Genomic DNA, 15,790 nt, shown 5'->3' with positions numbered 1-15,790 from the left:
TTGTGAGCCACCATGTGGTTGCTGGGAATTGAACTCAGGACCTCTGGAAGAGCAATCGGTGCTCTTAACCTCTGAACCATCTCTCCAGCCCTGTAGTTTGTGTTCTTAAAGACAGAATGTGGAAGGCAAGTGAGATGGTAAAGATGTTTACTGCCAAACCTGATGACCTGTGCTCTATCCTCAGATCCCACATGGTGGAAGGAGAAAACTGGCTAGCATGCCATGGCATTCTTGGGCCCACATACATACACATGAACATAGACTAGTTCAAAATAAAAACATTAATTGTAATAAAAAATAGAATGTGAAAATATGTTTTTGGTCAGGAAGAAAAATGCACAGTTTTGTTTACTATTATATGAACAATTAGAGTTAAAAGGAATAATATTAAATTGATTCTGGGTAAATTTTCAAAATTAATTGTAGCACAAATGCTAATTGTTCTTAATAATAAAATCTCGGAGCCAGCTATCAGTGGGTAAATGCTGAAGGATCAGAGAAGCAGAGTGGCCAGCCACTAGACTTGTTACCTCTACCAATGCTCAGAATAAAGGGTGGATCTTGTCCTCAGATTGCCTCCTCAGACTAGTACTGCTTAGACTGCCCCATCTCTATGAATCAGTCCTCAGACTGCACTGATCTCCTCTCCCCGCCCAGCCATATCACTCCTGTCTCCACCTCCTAAGTGCTGGGATTAAAGGTGTATCATCCCAAGTTCTGGGATCGCCTTTGTGTGAGCTCTGTTTCTCTTTTACACAGAGTCAATCTGTGTAGCTCAGGGTGGCCTTGAACTCAGAGAGCTGTCTGACTCCCGAGTGCTGGGATTAAAGGTGTGAGCCACCACTGCCTGGCCTCCATGACTAACTAGTGGTTTATCTCTGCACTCTGATCTTCAGGCAAGCTTTATTGCAGCATAAACAAAATGTCCACAATCAACATATAGTTTTGTTGTTTATTTTTATAGAGACAACTAAAGCTTATATTCAGAAATGTTTCAGATTCTGCAGTAATGGCAGTTGATTTTACCAGTTAACAGAATGACTAATAAATATATTGTTAATTCTTACTTTTGTCCATTTGCAGCTTATAAAACACTACACAACAAAATAATGATCTGTTAAGACTGCTAACCCGAGCATCAGCTTCCACAATGCCTGTGCAGGCAGCTCAATGGACAGAGTTTCTGTCCTGTCCAATCTGCTATAATGAATTTGATGAGAATGTGCACAAACCCATCAGTTTAGGTTGTTCACATACAGTTTGCAAGACCTGCTTGAATAAACTTCACCGAAAAGCGTGTCCTTTTGACCAAACTGCCATAAACACAGACATTGATGTGCTCCCTGTCAACTTTGCACTTCTTCAATTAGTTGGAGCCCAGGTAAGTGTCCAGTGTTTTTACTGATTTAGTATATCAGTTGTCAGAATTAGTTCATTAGCCAGTACAGAGCATATTGAGTGTAGTTGAAACCTAAAAGGTACCAGTTTATTTATTTTTTGTCAGGTGTTCCTAAAAATATTTTTCTTAATGCTATAAGTTCTTAAGCAAAATATTGAATCCTATTACAATTATATATTTTTTTGTTTTCTCAATACCAAGGTCAGAATTTAAGAATATAAGTGGTATGGTTGTTGAGAAACAGTTTGTATATGAACACATCAATATTTATTCATTAAGTCATCTGAAAAATATAATCAAAGGTTCAGATAGAAACAAACCAACTAAAGCTCTTAGGTAGAAACTTTGTTGTTGTTGTTTATAATTACAATTGGTTTAGGATATTATCGATTGAATATGTAAATAAGAAAATAAATTATATCAGTAACAAATTCTGCACAGCATCTTATTTCCCCATTTTTTATTTTTTTTTAAATTTATTTATTATGTATACAATCTTCTGCCTGCATGCCAGAAGAGGACACCAGATCTCATTCAAGGTGGTTGTGAGCCACCATGTGGTTGCCGGGAATTGAACTCAGGACCTCTAGAAGAACAGTCAGTGCCCTTAACCGCTGAGCCATCTCTCTAGCCCTATTTCCTCATGTTATGCAATTATTATTTCATGCATAATTTCACTGAATCCTAGCAAGAACCTAGATTTGATAAACAGCTTTTATTTGATTAGGGTCTGTCCCATGGCACATATGAAAATATTCTGAATGTTACTTTTGATTCTTACCTTAGCTCTATAGGTACCTATTATCTCTACTTACAGACAAGAAGATTCTATTCATGGCACAGTACATAATAAGCAAGAGAGTAGTGACATGCCTGGAAACTCAGTGCTCTAGGAAGGAAGATAGAGTTCAGTGCCAGTCTGTCCCAAATAGGGGAATGTCAAGTGAAACAGTATATACAGAAACAACAAACCCAAAACTAACTAAACTAAAGCAAGGAGTTTACAGTTTAATAAAGCTTCCTGGCTTTTCCAGGAAATTTAATAATTCATTAGCTTTGCTTACTTATATTGACCTCTTAACCAGTTCTCAGATGCATAGGGATTTTGAAAATGTCTTTGCCTAGAATGCCTTACTACAATGAAGTATTTACGAGTGTTGCAGTTCTCTGGGAAGTTTATCCTGACTATACAGTAAATTGTAACCCTTCTCCGGTTCTTTCCTTTTTAAAATTTATTTCTTATTTTTAATTGTGTGTGTTTGTCTATGTATGTGTCTATATGTAGGAATGTCACAACCCGAAATACTTACCTTTATTTGTGTGTGTCTGTATTTGTGATGTATTCGTGATGTCCCATGCATGCAAGTGTTCCAGAGTGTGTGTTAGATTTCTGAAGCTGGAGTTATAGGCCGTTTGAATTGCCCAGCATGGGTGCTAGGAACTGAACCTGGGTCATCTGCAACAGCATCAAGGGTTCTTAACCACTGAGCCATCTCTCCAGCCCTCTCCGTATTTTGATTGTTTTGTTTTTTGTTGTTGTTTCTCTGTAGTTTTAGAGCTTGTCTTGGCATTTGCTCTGTAGACCTGGCTGGCCTCAAGCTCACAGAGATCCACTTGCCTCTGCCTCCTGAGTGCTGGGATTAAAGGTGTGCCCCACCACTGCCCAGTCCTCTCTGTATTTCTTGTTCCACATATATTTGTGGTGTAGTTTCATTGATCACTTTCTTGTTGCTGGAGTTTCTTTTCCTGCCAGGTCCCACTGCCCTTGAGCCCCAAATAAACACACAAATACTTACATTAATTATTAATCTGTTGGCCGGTGGCTAGGGCTTCTTATTGGCTAGTTCTGTCTTAATTATTAACCCTTTTCTATTAATCTACTTCAATGTGGTCTTGGCTTACCCAAGAATGTTCAAACCTGTTTCTCCTTTGGTGGCTACATGGCATCTCTTTGCAGTCTCTCTCTCTCTGCCTACCTTTCCCAGTAATTGTCTCCTATTCCCGCCTATATCCCTGCCTCTATTGCCTAAACAGTGTTTTATTCATCAACCAGTAAGAGAAACATACATACAGAAGGACATCCCCATCACTTTCTAACATAGTATTCATTTATATGTTTGTTTGTTTATTGGCTGTCTCTATAGCATTTAAGCTCTTTGAGACTAGACATTTTCTCCATTGATTATTGATTGATCCATGGTGTAGACACATGAGAAATATTCTTAACTGTCACTGTTGGACTGAATTGGACTTTTGTAAAAATATTGTGAAACTTGTAGATATGGAAATTAATATAAACCAATTAAATAATAATTCAAGATCACACAAAGGAGTAGCAGAGCCTCAAGTTTACACACATTTTATTTTTTATTTTTTATTCTTCTGGTTCTGGGGATTAAACTGGGGGCTTAATGTGTGCAAGTTGGGGATTCTCATCGTTGAGTTATATCTCTGATGCTTATATTTTGTCAAGAGGGTGTAGATCAGAAATTATAAATTTAGTAGGTAAATCATGTGGAAGTCAGTACTAAATGGTATGGGGTGAAGGCAGAATCCCTGACTCTTAATTTTATTTTGAAGATTAACATTGACAAAATACTATTAACTCTCCAGCTTCATTTTAAGTTGACTTAAATGGCTTTGGTGTATCTTTTATAACAATGTTATACTCACCAAGATTATTAGTAGATATATAAAGAGAAGTTGCATGAGCTAAATGAATGTATCTCTGCAATTTTTTAGGTACCAGATCATCAGTCAATAAAATTAAATAATCTAGGTGAGAATAAACACTATGAAGTGGCAAAAAAATGCGTTGAAGATTTGGCACTCTACTTAAAACCACTAAGTGGCGGTAAAGGTAAGTTTGTAAGTGACATTTTTATTAGTATGTAAGACTTGGTCGAGGCTGGGTGGTGGTAGTGTACACCTTTAATTCCAGCACTCTGGAAGCAGAGACAGGCGGATCTCTGTGAGTTCAAGGCCAGCCTGGTCTACAGAGTGAGTTCCAGGACAACCTCCAAAGCTACAGAGAAACCTTGTCTCTGGAAGAAAAATAAAAACAAACAACCAAAATAGACTTGGTCAAATGTTAAGTGTTGAGCTCATGATGTTGGCTAGAGTCACTGCCTGTCATGGAGTCCACAGTCTATTGGATGGGTATATAACTGTAGTAAATTATTTTAATTGCTTTGGTAAAAGCAGAATTGTAGTTCATCATTTCTTTGCCAGTGATTAGCTAGCTATTTCTTACAAATATAGTAGTTACTGAATGAATCGAATGTTTATTTTGTGCCTATTAATAACTTGTGGATTTAGGATGCTTGAGATATTCCAGTGAACAGGAAAACACAACCTGAAACTATGTGCCGTACTTGTATTTCTGTAAAAGGAAAAACTATAATAAACAGCATGATGAATTAGGTTATATAGTGTAAATGGTTATTGGTGTACAGAGAAAATACACAGAGGTTAACATGTCAGGGTGGGAGAATAAAGACAGATTACAGATTTTAATAATGTCTAGTGAAGTCCTTGTTTAGATTGTAGCTCTTGAAATTGAATTGTGGTAAAAGAGATCAGATGGGTACTGAGGTAGATCCTGGAAAAGTATTTTCTTGTCAGTAGGAATAGCCATCCAGTGTACTGTCCCTGTGGCAAGAGGAGAGTATGCTTGGAGTGATGTAATTAAGGGCAGTGTTACAAGAAAAGTTAAGATGAAGTATCATGAGGCAAGATGAACACCGACTTTCATACCATTTAAAGACTTGAGCTTTTGCTCTGAGCAAAATTGGGCAGTGGTTTTAAACAGAGTAGTGACATGACTAGTGTTAAAAGGATCACTTTGGCCCTTTCTATATGGAGAGATACCTTGGTCAGCACAGGGGTATGGGAGGTAGAGAGTTGCCTTAGTCTTGCCTCAAGGAGATGATGGGACAGACTTAGTACACTTCCTAGGGGAAGCCTTACCCTTTCCAAGTAGCAGATGGGGGTGGGGTAGGAAGAGAGGAGGGAGGGGGAATGGGGATTGGAATGTTAAAAAAAAAAAAATGATGGCCCAAACGAAGGATCCCTTCAGGTGTTCTCTTTGGTGAGCTGTTTTATTAGAAAGGGGAGGGAGGGGGAAGCAAAGAGAAAAGAGGAGGTAAAGAGACACAGAGACATAGAGAGAAACAGGAAAAGTCCTATCTGCCCCAGGGGAACAGTGGGAAAGAGGATGGTGGAAAGAGAGTTGGCTGTTCTCTTGAGACAGTATAGAAGGACAGAAGGATTAATGAGCAGTTAAGCAATTGAGGCACAGTTAGCAAAAATGGATCTTGGTACCAAGTTTGAATACATTTGGAGGTAAGGCAAGAATATTCCCTAGATTTGGAATTTGAGAGACAGTAGAAGAGGCAAGTGTAACTTCTCAAGTTTTTGCTTAAGTACCTGCAAAGAGAGTTGCTGCAGCTTTTGGAATAGTGGACTTAGATCAGGTTTGGGTAAGAAGCTCAAGTTCAGTTTTGTTAAGTTTGAGACATCTGAGATTCATTTAGCTGGGATTGAGTAGCTAGTGGATATATAAGTTTTGAATTAAGCATACGGCCCATGGTTATTGCTTTGGGGATTATTATAATGTGAATGTTGTGTGGAGCAGTGAGACTAGATGGGATCCCTAGTTTATAAGATAGTCTCTTTAGGGCTGGAGAGATGGCTCAGAGGTTAAGAGCACTGACAGTTCTTCCAGAGGTCCTGAGTTCAATTCCCGGCAACCACATGGTGGCTCACAACCACCTTGAATGAGATCTGGTGCCTCTGCTGGCATGCGGGCAGAAAACTGTATACATAATAAATAAATAAAATTAAAAAAAAAAAGATAGTCTCTTTAATGCTGGCAGATCAGGCTTAGGGTTAAAACTACTGTCAAAGAATACTAGAAGGAAGAAAACTAAGAAAACAGAATGTTCTGGAAACCAAAACAAAGTGGTTAAAAGACTTATTGAATGTTACTGAAAAGTCAAATAAAATAAGGGTTGAAAATTAACTATGGATTTAGCAAAGTAGATGTAATTGTCTTGATGAGCAGTTTGGTGTAAGAGAGAGTATGGCAAAACAGGTTTTTCATACTTGTGAAGTAAGATGTTGGAAACAGTGTATAATAGAATATGTACAAGATAGCCAGGCTGAAGGCTGCTTGGGCTACATGGTATATTTAAGGCCACCTTAGGCTATGTATTCACAGTGTCTACCAAATAGGAACAGTGAGGAAGAAAGGCAGATAATAAAAGATGTACTACACAAGGAGGTAAAGAAATAAGACAGCTAGTAAAGGAAGAAAGATTACTTTTTTAAAAATTGCTTACAAGCAGAACTGTGGTGGTGCACACCTTTAATCTCAGCACTCTGGGAGGCAGAGGCAAGAGGATCTCATGAGTCCAAGGTGAGCCTGGTCTACAGAGTGAGTTCCAGGACAGCCAAGAACAGCAAACGCTATGCAGAGAAACCCTATCTGGAAAAGCAAAACAGTTATATTTTTAAGATAAGTGGAATGGTTGCATACTTCTTCTTAAGTATTTTGCTGATGGAAATGATCAAGCAGAGGGGGGGAATGTATGATGTAGAAGAGGGGAGAATTTCTGAGCGGTACCCTGAGTAGGTTCAAGGGAAGGGAATGTAAGTATAAGAACCAGATTTAACAGTGTTACACATTTCTTTCCTTCCTTCTTTCTCTTTCTCGTTCTCTTTCTCTCTTTTTTTTTGAGATGGGGTTTTTCTGTGTATCCCTGCCTATCCTGGAAGTCACTCTGTAGACCAGACTGGCCTCGAACTCACTGAGGTCCGCCTGCCTCTGCCTCTGGGATTGAAGGCGTGCACCACCACCACCCGCCTACACATTTCTTGTGTGCAATATTTAATTGTTACGTTTTAAGGTTCAAATTTGTATTCATTTGTCTGAAATTTATCTCCAGGTAGTTTTTAAAGGGGAGAGTAAAGTAAACCCCAGCATAGTCTGTGAACATATCCAGCCTATAGAATATGGCACCTAAATGAAATCTGAAGTATTTAAGAACTAGGCTCTTTATTATTACAGAATGGTAATAAACAGGGTCTCAATAGTCAGTTAGAAAAGTCAAATTATTTATCAAGAGACTCATAAATAACTATTTTAATAATTAAATACAGATGATGAATTTTTTTTTTAAATGTTGACTTTCTTTTGTCTCCATTTGTTAAAGGTGTAGCTAGTTTGAACCAGAGTGCCCTGAGCCGTCCAATGCAAAGGAAGCTAGTTACTCTCGTAAACTGTCAACTGGTGGAGGAAGAAGGTCGTGTCAGAGCTATGCGAGCTGCCCGTTCACTAGGAGAAAGAACTGTGACAGAACTGATCCTGCAGCACCAGAACCCTCAGCAGCTGTCTGCCAACCTGTGGGCTGCTGTCAGGGCTCGAGGATGCCAGTTTTTAGGGCCAGGTAAAATACATCACCATCTTTGTGTTTTTATTGGTTATCAGATCTTGAGGATGCCAAGTAAAAAATCCTGTATATCCTGACATAGTAAAGTATAAATCATAGTATGTTCTTATAGCCAGTGCTTTGGAAGAAATTTCTCATTTATTTCTTAGGCATCAGTGAGACAGTGGGCTCATCTGCAGTTTGCAAATTAGTAAACTGGTCAAGAAAGGGCCTACAGCTGCACAGGTGTGCATCATGGAAGGTAAAGTTATGGGGGAGCAGCTTGATATAAATAATACACTTTTGATTGATTGTTAACACTTGGAAAACAAGAAATACTGAAACCAGCAAGAAGTTTCTTTGTGATCAGTGCTATGGATGTCCTGTTTAAAACAATCTCTATACCAAGTTATAAAGTACTTAACTGTTAATTGGGAGATTTGTTTTTTGATTTAGAACTGTAATTCGGATAAAATTTATGTAGGAAACATTTTGTTTTGATGGTTTGGGTTTCTATTTTAAATAGTCTCCTGTGTAGTTAAGGCTAACCTAGAGTACTTTGTGTGTAGTACAGGCTGGCCTCCAACTTTGTAGTCCTTTTGCCTCAGCTGGGATTACAGGCATTCACCACCACACCCAGATAGAAAACATTTTTAAAGATTTACTTAATTGTGTGTGTGTTTGTCTCTCTGTGTGTGTGAGCCCGTGCACACACCCGCCTGGGTCCTACTAAATATCTTTGGCTGTCCTGGAACTCACTATGTAGACCAGGTGGCTTTGAACTCTGCCTCCAGAGTGCTGGGTTTAAAGAATGCAAAGGGCATGCCTTTTTTTTTTTTTTTTTTTTTTTTTTTTTTGTCCCTGGGAATGTATGTCATGTGTATTCAGGTACCCAAGGGAACCAGAAGAGGGTGTCATACACCTTGGTGGTTGTGAGCTGACTGACATGGGTATTTGAACTGAACTCAGGACTTCTGGAAAAGCAGGTAGTGCTCTTAACCACTGAGCCATCTCTCTAGCTTCTAGGAAACTTATTTTGTTTTTTGAGATAGGGTATTACAGAGCATGAACAACTATTACAGAGCATGAACAACTGGGCTGAAATGTGGCAAAAGAATTGAGTGCTTCTTTAAATATCTTTGGAAACTTTAACTATAAACAGATGTTTTTCAGACAATGGAAAAAATAAAACATGGACTAGATATTAGATTAAGGAAATATATTACTTTTGTTAGATGTGATAATGGTCTTATGTAAAAAGTTTGAAAACCATTTCCTATTACAAATATGTATATAATGGTAAAGTAATATGTTGTCTGGGACTTACGAGGTAAAGTAAACTAGAACATACATGAGGTAAAATAAACTAGAAAAATGAAAAAGTAGATAAACCTTTCTGAAGGTAGCTATGTTGATAGCCAAACATATATGCTTTAAGTTTTGCACAAATCAAAGTTAAATTTAAAATTTTCAAAAAAAATCCTCCTTTTATATGTACTTAATTTAAGGATGACACTTTGTGCTATTTGTTCCTTTTTTTTTTTTTTTAAATCTGTAAAAGCACTAGATACCTGATATACCTTATTGGAACTCAAAAAGACAAAAACCTGATTCAAAAGTGGATCACAAAGGTAACATCCAAATAAGTGACAGATGGAGAACAGGCATTTGTAGGACACTGAAAATCTTTAGTTAGTATTGAAATGTAAATCAAACTCAGCAAGGGGCTGCAGGGTGGGGTTCTGTGGTAATGCTGGTCTAGTTTGCACTATACCCTGACTGAGCAGGAGTACAGACAATAATAAACCACGGTGAGATTCTACTTCATAAGGGTTTGATTTGCTGATTGAAAAGAAAACCATCTGATGAGTTGCTAAGGCTGTGGAGGATGTGGACGTAGGAAATGGTGCTCTTCTGTTGGAAAAGGCTTTGGTAGTTTCTTTAAAGTTAAATGTGACCCAGGAGTTTACTGGGCCTTCCAAAATAGAAATCAGATACTCAAACTGATTCTTGGACACAAATGTTTAAGCAGTAATATTTACAATGATTAAAAGGTAGGCATGAACTGGTCATAATCATGCATACCTATTATCTTGGTACTTGGAGAGGATCAAGTAGGAAGATGAGTTAGAGGCTAGCCTGGATGGGCCACATGTCAAGCCCCTGTCTCAAAGAATTTCAGTGTTGATTTCACAAATGTGCCACCATGCCTGACCTTTATTTAGTGTTCTTTTATTTGGAACCATTCCCTGCTTTGTCTTGATGATAGGAATAGTCTTAAATATAGGACATTTATTTTAAAGCATAAAAAAGGCAGAAGCATTTTATTTGTCAGTTAACTAATAAAGCCATAATCAAAACATAATGTGTTCATAAAATACTATTCAACCATATAAAGAAATGCAGTAGAAAAATCCATAGAGTGATACATGCTTCTTGTAGATAGTGTTTGAAAATACTGTGGTACTTGAAAGAAATCTGATAGAAAATGAGTGATTGCTAAGGAGGAATGGTTACCAGAAATGACTGCTTGATGAGTGTGAGTTTTCCTTTGGAGCAGTGAAAATGTCTTTGAGCTAGGTACAGTTAATGGTTATATATCCTTGTGAATGTACTAAGTGCTGCTTACTGAATATTGCAAACCACCTTTCCTTTTTGTTTTACAGTACTGGGATGGAATTAAGGGCCTTGCATATACTAGGAAAGAAAGAACCCTACATCTAAGTTATATCCCTAGGCCTTTTTTTTTTTTTTAAGTGTTTGGTTTATATGAGAATTCTATCCTCAATTAGCTCTAATTTTGTTCTTGACTAATGATGGTGCTGTGATACTGTCCTCATTTGATTCATAATACTCTCACTTTGGAAAGGAGTTTGGATTGAGTCTAGACTATGTATTTATTTTGTTTTTTTGAGGCAGGGTTTCTCTGTATTGCTTTGGAGGCTGACCGGGAACTCACTCTGGAGACCAGGCTGGCCTCGTACTCAGAGATTCTCCCGAGTCTGCCTTCCAAGTGTTGGGATTAAAGGCTGCTATGGACATAGTTAGCAAGTGTCCTTATGGTATGATTGAGCATCCTTTGGGTATATGCCTAACATTAGTATAGCTTGGCCTTGAGGTAGGTTGATTCCCAATTTTCTGAGAAACTGCCATATTGATTTCCAAAGTTGTGCAAGTTTGCACTTCCACCAGCAGTGGAGGAATATTTCCCTTACTCCACATCCTTTCCAACATAAGCTGTCATCAGTGTTTTTGATCTTAGCTATTCCATCAGCATTCTTATATCTTGAATCATTGTCAGTCTTTTGGAATACAGAACATTCATTTTATATTTGTCCTTTTAGGTTTGCCTGATGTTCCCTCATGATTTGACTGAGAATATTTTGTATTTCCCTAATTATAAAACATCATAAACCAGGCAGCCATGGCACACACCTTCAGCCGGGTATTGGTGGCACATGCCTTTAATCCCATCGCTCGGGAGGCAGAGGCAGGCCAGTCTCTTGAGTTTGAGGCCAGCCTGGTCCACAGAGCAAGTTCCAGGACAGGCTCCAAAGCTACACAGAGAAGCCCTTTCTCGCAAAAACCAAAAAACAACAACAACAAAAACATCATAAGTAGCCACGAAGTGGTGGCACATACCTTTAATACCAGCAGGTGGGAGCACAGACATGTGGATCTCTGAGTTTGAGGCTAGCCTAGTCTTCACAGGACAGCCTGTCTTCTAGGATAGCCAGGGCTACACAGAAATTGTCTCAAAAAAACAAAAAATAATAAATAAATCAACATAAGTGAAATTAATGCCTTCCTTAGGTATTCTACCCAAAGGATAATATTATTTAAAATTATAGACAATATAGTTTCTGACAAGTACATTAACTGTCTTGCGCATAACTGTCTTGCCAAATATGTATGTCCTTTACAGATTATCATTGCCAAAGTAGTTCTCTGTTTTATAAATTGCTTTCCCATTAACATCATTATCTAATTACTGTTGCATACCTACAGAAGATATTTTATTAAAAGTTCTGTTCCCTGGGTTGGAGGGATGACTCAGTGGTTAAGAGCGGTTACTGCTATTACAGAGTTCGATTTCCAGTATCTACAGCAGGTGAATCACTTGTAACTCAGTCTCTAAGGGATAAGATCCCTGTAGCCTGAGAAGGTACCTGCACAGGTACATAGACTCACACTCATACATACACAATTTAAAATAATAATAATAATAATAATAATAATAATTATAATAGTCTTGTACACACCAGTGACTGGTCATTTAGTGCAAAGTATGTTTTCTTTTGCTTGGTAACTTTTAAAATTCTTATTTATGGGGCTTTAGAGATGACTTAGTGGTTAAGATCAGTCTTTGCTCTTGCAGAGGACCCAGGTTCAATTCTCAGTACCCACATAGAGGCTTACCGTCTGGAAACTCCAGTTTCAGGGGTCCTATACTGTTTCTGAATCTCCACAGTACCAAGCACACACACGGTACATGTACATACATGTAGAGAAAACTTTCATACATAAAAGTCTAATTTTTAAAATTTTTAATATTGCAAGCTGGGCATGATACTTCATGCTTTTAATCTGAGCACTCAATAGGCAGACAGGTAGATCTCAGAGTTCAAGGCCAGCCTGGTTTATATGGAGAGTTCCAGGAGAGCCACAGCTACAAAGAGAAACTCTGCCTCAAAAAGCCAAAAAAAAAAAAAGTTAATATTGTATGTGTGTACATTGGATCTGTTTAACTGCAAGTGTACCTTGACATGTGTGGAGATTGGGGGAGGATTTTGTGGAGTGTTTTCTTCTACCTTTGCCTGGGCTTTGGGGATTGAATTCAGGTTGCCAGCCTTGATCAAATGTATCGTGAATCTAATTAATTAGTAAAAAATCGGGAGTCAAATACTGGGGTAAAAGCTGAAAGATCAGAGAAACAGCAGCAGCCTCCAGAGACTTGCCTCTCTTGAATCCTCAGATTGAAAAGGCAGAGATCTTTTCTCTGTCCCATCTTACAACGTCCTCACTCTGTACTTCAGACCCCTAATGCTTAACTAGTGGCTAGCTCTGCTCTCTGACTCGAAGCAAGCTTTATTTGTCAGAACAATCGAAATACCTCACAATAATCAGCAAGCATCTTTACCTCATGAGTCACTTTGCTGGCCCTTGATCAATTTAAAATGAATTGTTTTTGTATATGTGTGATTTCCTTTTTTCATGCTAATTAGATACAGATTATGCATAGTATACCATCATAAATTGATACCCAGATATACTTTTGACAAACATTATTAGTATAATCTTTGTTCCTTTACTGTTTTTAGCTATGCAAGAAGAAGCCTTGAAGTTGGTGTTGCTAGCATTAGAAGATGGTTCTGCCCTCTCAAGGAAAGTTTTGGTACTTTTTGTTGTGCAGAGACTGGAACCAAGATTTCCTCAGGCATCAAAAACAAGTATTGGTCACGTTGTGCAGCTACTGTATCGAGCTTCTTGTTTTAAGGTAAGTGCTGTATAACTCACTGAAGATCACATGCTTGTTTATGAGGCAGAGGCTTCCTAGAATCCATGTTACCTAGTGTAGTGACTCCAGAAATACAGAGGAATTGTGTTTTCATTTTTCCTTCTGTATTATTAATTTTTAATACCAGCTACTTGGTTTCATTGAATCAAACATATGTGAATCCCTAACTTTAGACTCTTGCAGAAACTTATAAAAGTAAACTAAAGAAGCCTCACTTCTTTATATCAATTGTTTTAAACAAGGAGTCCCACTGGCCTTTAATCTCAGAACTTGGGAGGCAGAGGCAGGCGGATCCTCTGGGTTTAAGGCCAGCCTGGTCTATAGAGCAATTTATAAGATAGCTGGGGATACACCAAGAAACCCTGTCTTGAAAAAAAACAAAACAAAAAACCCAGAAGTCCCAAATCATATTGTAGACTTCATAAGAGCAGGAAATATTTGTAATACATTGTTTTTTTTGTTTTGTTTTTTATCTTTTGTAAAGTGATAAAAGTCTTTGGTTTTTGTTGTTTTTGTTTTTTGTTTGTTTGTTTGTTTTCAGGACAGGGTTCCTCTGTAGGTTTTGGAGACTGTCCTGGAACTCTCTTTGAAGACCAGGCTGGCCTCGAACTCAGAGAGATCCGCCTGTCTCTGATTCCCGAGTGCTGGGATTAAAAGTGTGCGCCACCACTGCCTGTCGATAAAAGTCTTTTAACTTGAAAACAGTCCACAAGAAATTCAAGGTAGTCAGGTATGGCGATACATGCCTTTAATCCCAGAACTTGGTAGGCAGACGCAGGTGGATCTAAAGAAGGCCAGCTTGGTCAAAAGAGGGAGTTCCTGGATAGGTAACTGCTACACACAGGAACCCTGTCTCAAAAACTGGCTCCCTCAAAAGAGAAATTCAAAAGTTGAGAAGGTTGCCACAATGTTTGGTATTTTGTTTGATGGAAAGTGAAGACTATTTTAAAGTGGAATTTTATTGTAGGCCATTAAAAGATGAGAAAAGCTACCTTAATCCTTGTTTTCTATTTGTTACCAGAGTGTAGGGTGTTAGCTAGCACCTGAAAAATGAAGAGATTTGTAAAAAGACCTCTAGGCTTTTGTGAAAGTAAATCATACATGTCTAGGTTCCTTTGCTCATTTTAAGGCTCCAAGATTGTAAAAGGTTTCCTTGGAAGTATTCCAGTTTAGAAAATAGGTGATTGATGATGAAAGTATGTTCAAATGGGTTCATTTACCCTTGCAAATGAGGTTGGAACACTGTCTGTCTGATAGTCCTAGTGCTTGATTTCATATCCTTTAAAAAAATAATAATTTTAAGTTACGATATAGTTTCTCAATCATGTTTTCCGATAAGCAGCCAATTTATAGAGGTCATTTGTCATTTACACCTGACTGACTGACTAGGCTTTCCCACTGTGTTCACTGAAATACCCGAGACTCTTTTTTTCTTCCCTATAGGTGTTAACTGCTCTGTGGTTTATGATTGTTGGATATTTATAGTTCCCAGTGTTATTTGTCATTTGCATCACAAGTAGGATATATGTCATTTTTTTCGTTTCATCCTTACTGTCATTTGAAATGCTAAAGATATGCGGATTTAAATGTCAAAAGGTCTCACATGACATTTACTTTTAGAAAACTAAAACACAATCCAACGATCACTGTTCAGTGTCTTTTAATCAGTTTAACAACCAGATTTTTGTGGGTGTCTGATCTTTCCTCAGGATTAAGATGGCTATAATCATGATCATCATCAGTTTCAGTATTCTCTGATAGGAATTGTACTCCATGGCAAATGAGATAACTGTGGATAAAGGTGCTGGCCACTGAGCAGATGACAAATTTGTTGCCTGGGTCCCACATGGTGTAAGGAGAGAGCTGACTCCTGAAACTTGTCCTCTCAACTCCACATGCATGCATGGCATGTGCATGTCCACATGTGTATACACCAGATAAATGATATTCTTATGTTGGTTCATTTTTCTTTAGGGATCCTTTGTTTACTAAACATGGAATCAGAACAAAGGATTCAAGAATTCTCATTCAGTAGATTTAAGAGTATGTCTTTCAAAGAGTCACAAATTTCAAATTTTGATTTGTTTTGTGTGTGTTTGTTTTTTTAAAATATAGGTTCTTCTGTATCCTAGGTTGATGTTGATGTTGTTTTGTAGTTGAGGATGACTGTGCATCTGAGCCTCTTCCTTTTACCTGCCAACTGCTGAGATTATGGGTGTGCATCACTTCAATGCCTAGTTTTTATATAATGCTGGGGAATCAAACCCTAGCTTCATGCATGTTAGGCAAGCACTCTATCAACTGAGCTACATCTCCAGCAGCCTTTCACAAATGATTTCAATCCATATTGATACTAATTGGATCAGGTCCCGTTACCTAAATCTCAAGTACTTGGGTGCTCTTGCTATCCATGGGTATGTGTACAGTATATGGTGCTTAGAG

General features: G+C 38.1%; 2 protein-coding genes across 10 annotated transcripts in view; both read left to right on the top strand.

The window, feature by feature from the left end:
• Dennd1a (DENN domain containing 1A) overlaps positions 1-15,790 on the top strand; it is a 1,920,886-nt gene that overhangs the window by 893,108 nt on the left and 1,011,988 nt on the right.
• The window catches only part of Rc3h2 (ring finger and CCCH-type domains 2), a 60,349-nt gene that overhangs the window by 6,490 nt on the left and 38,069 nt on the right, over positions 1-15,790 (top strand). For all 9 annotated transcript variants that reach the window (XM_035446999.1, XM_035446998.1, XM_027423534.2 and 6 more), the window contains 4 exons: positions 1,084-1,381; positions 4,142-4,259; positions 7,615-7,848; positions 13,152-13,327. In XM_035446999.1, coding sequence (XP_035302890.1) covers positions 1,151-1,381; positions 4,142-4,259; positions 7,615-7,848; positions 13,152-13,327 — 759 coding nt within the window. In that variant the 5' untranslated portion in view covers positions 1,084-1,150. The remainder of the gene's footprint in view (positions 1-1,083; positions 1,382-4,141; positions 4,260-7,614; positions 7,849-13,151; positions 13,328-15,790) is intronic.

This window comes from Cricetulus griseus, chromosome 6 (genome assembly GCF_003668045.3).
Source record: "Cricetulus griseus strain 17A/GY chromosome 6, alternate assembly CriGri-PICRH-1.0, whole genome shotgun sequence".
In the NCBI taxonomy this organism is placed as follows: Eukaryota; Metazoa; Chordata; class Mammalia; order Rodentia; family Cricetidae; genus Cricetulus; species Cricetulus griseus.
This window is presented reverse-complemented; position numbering and strand designations above follow the sequence as displayed.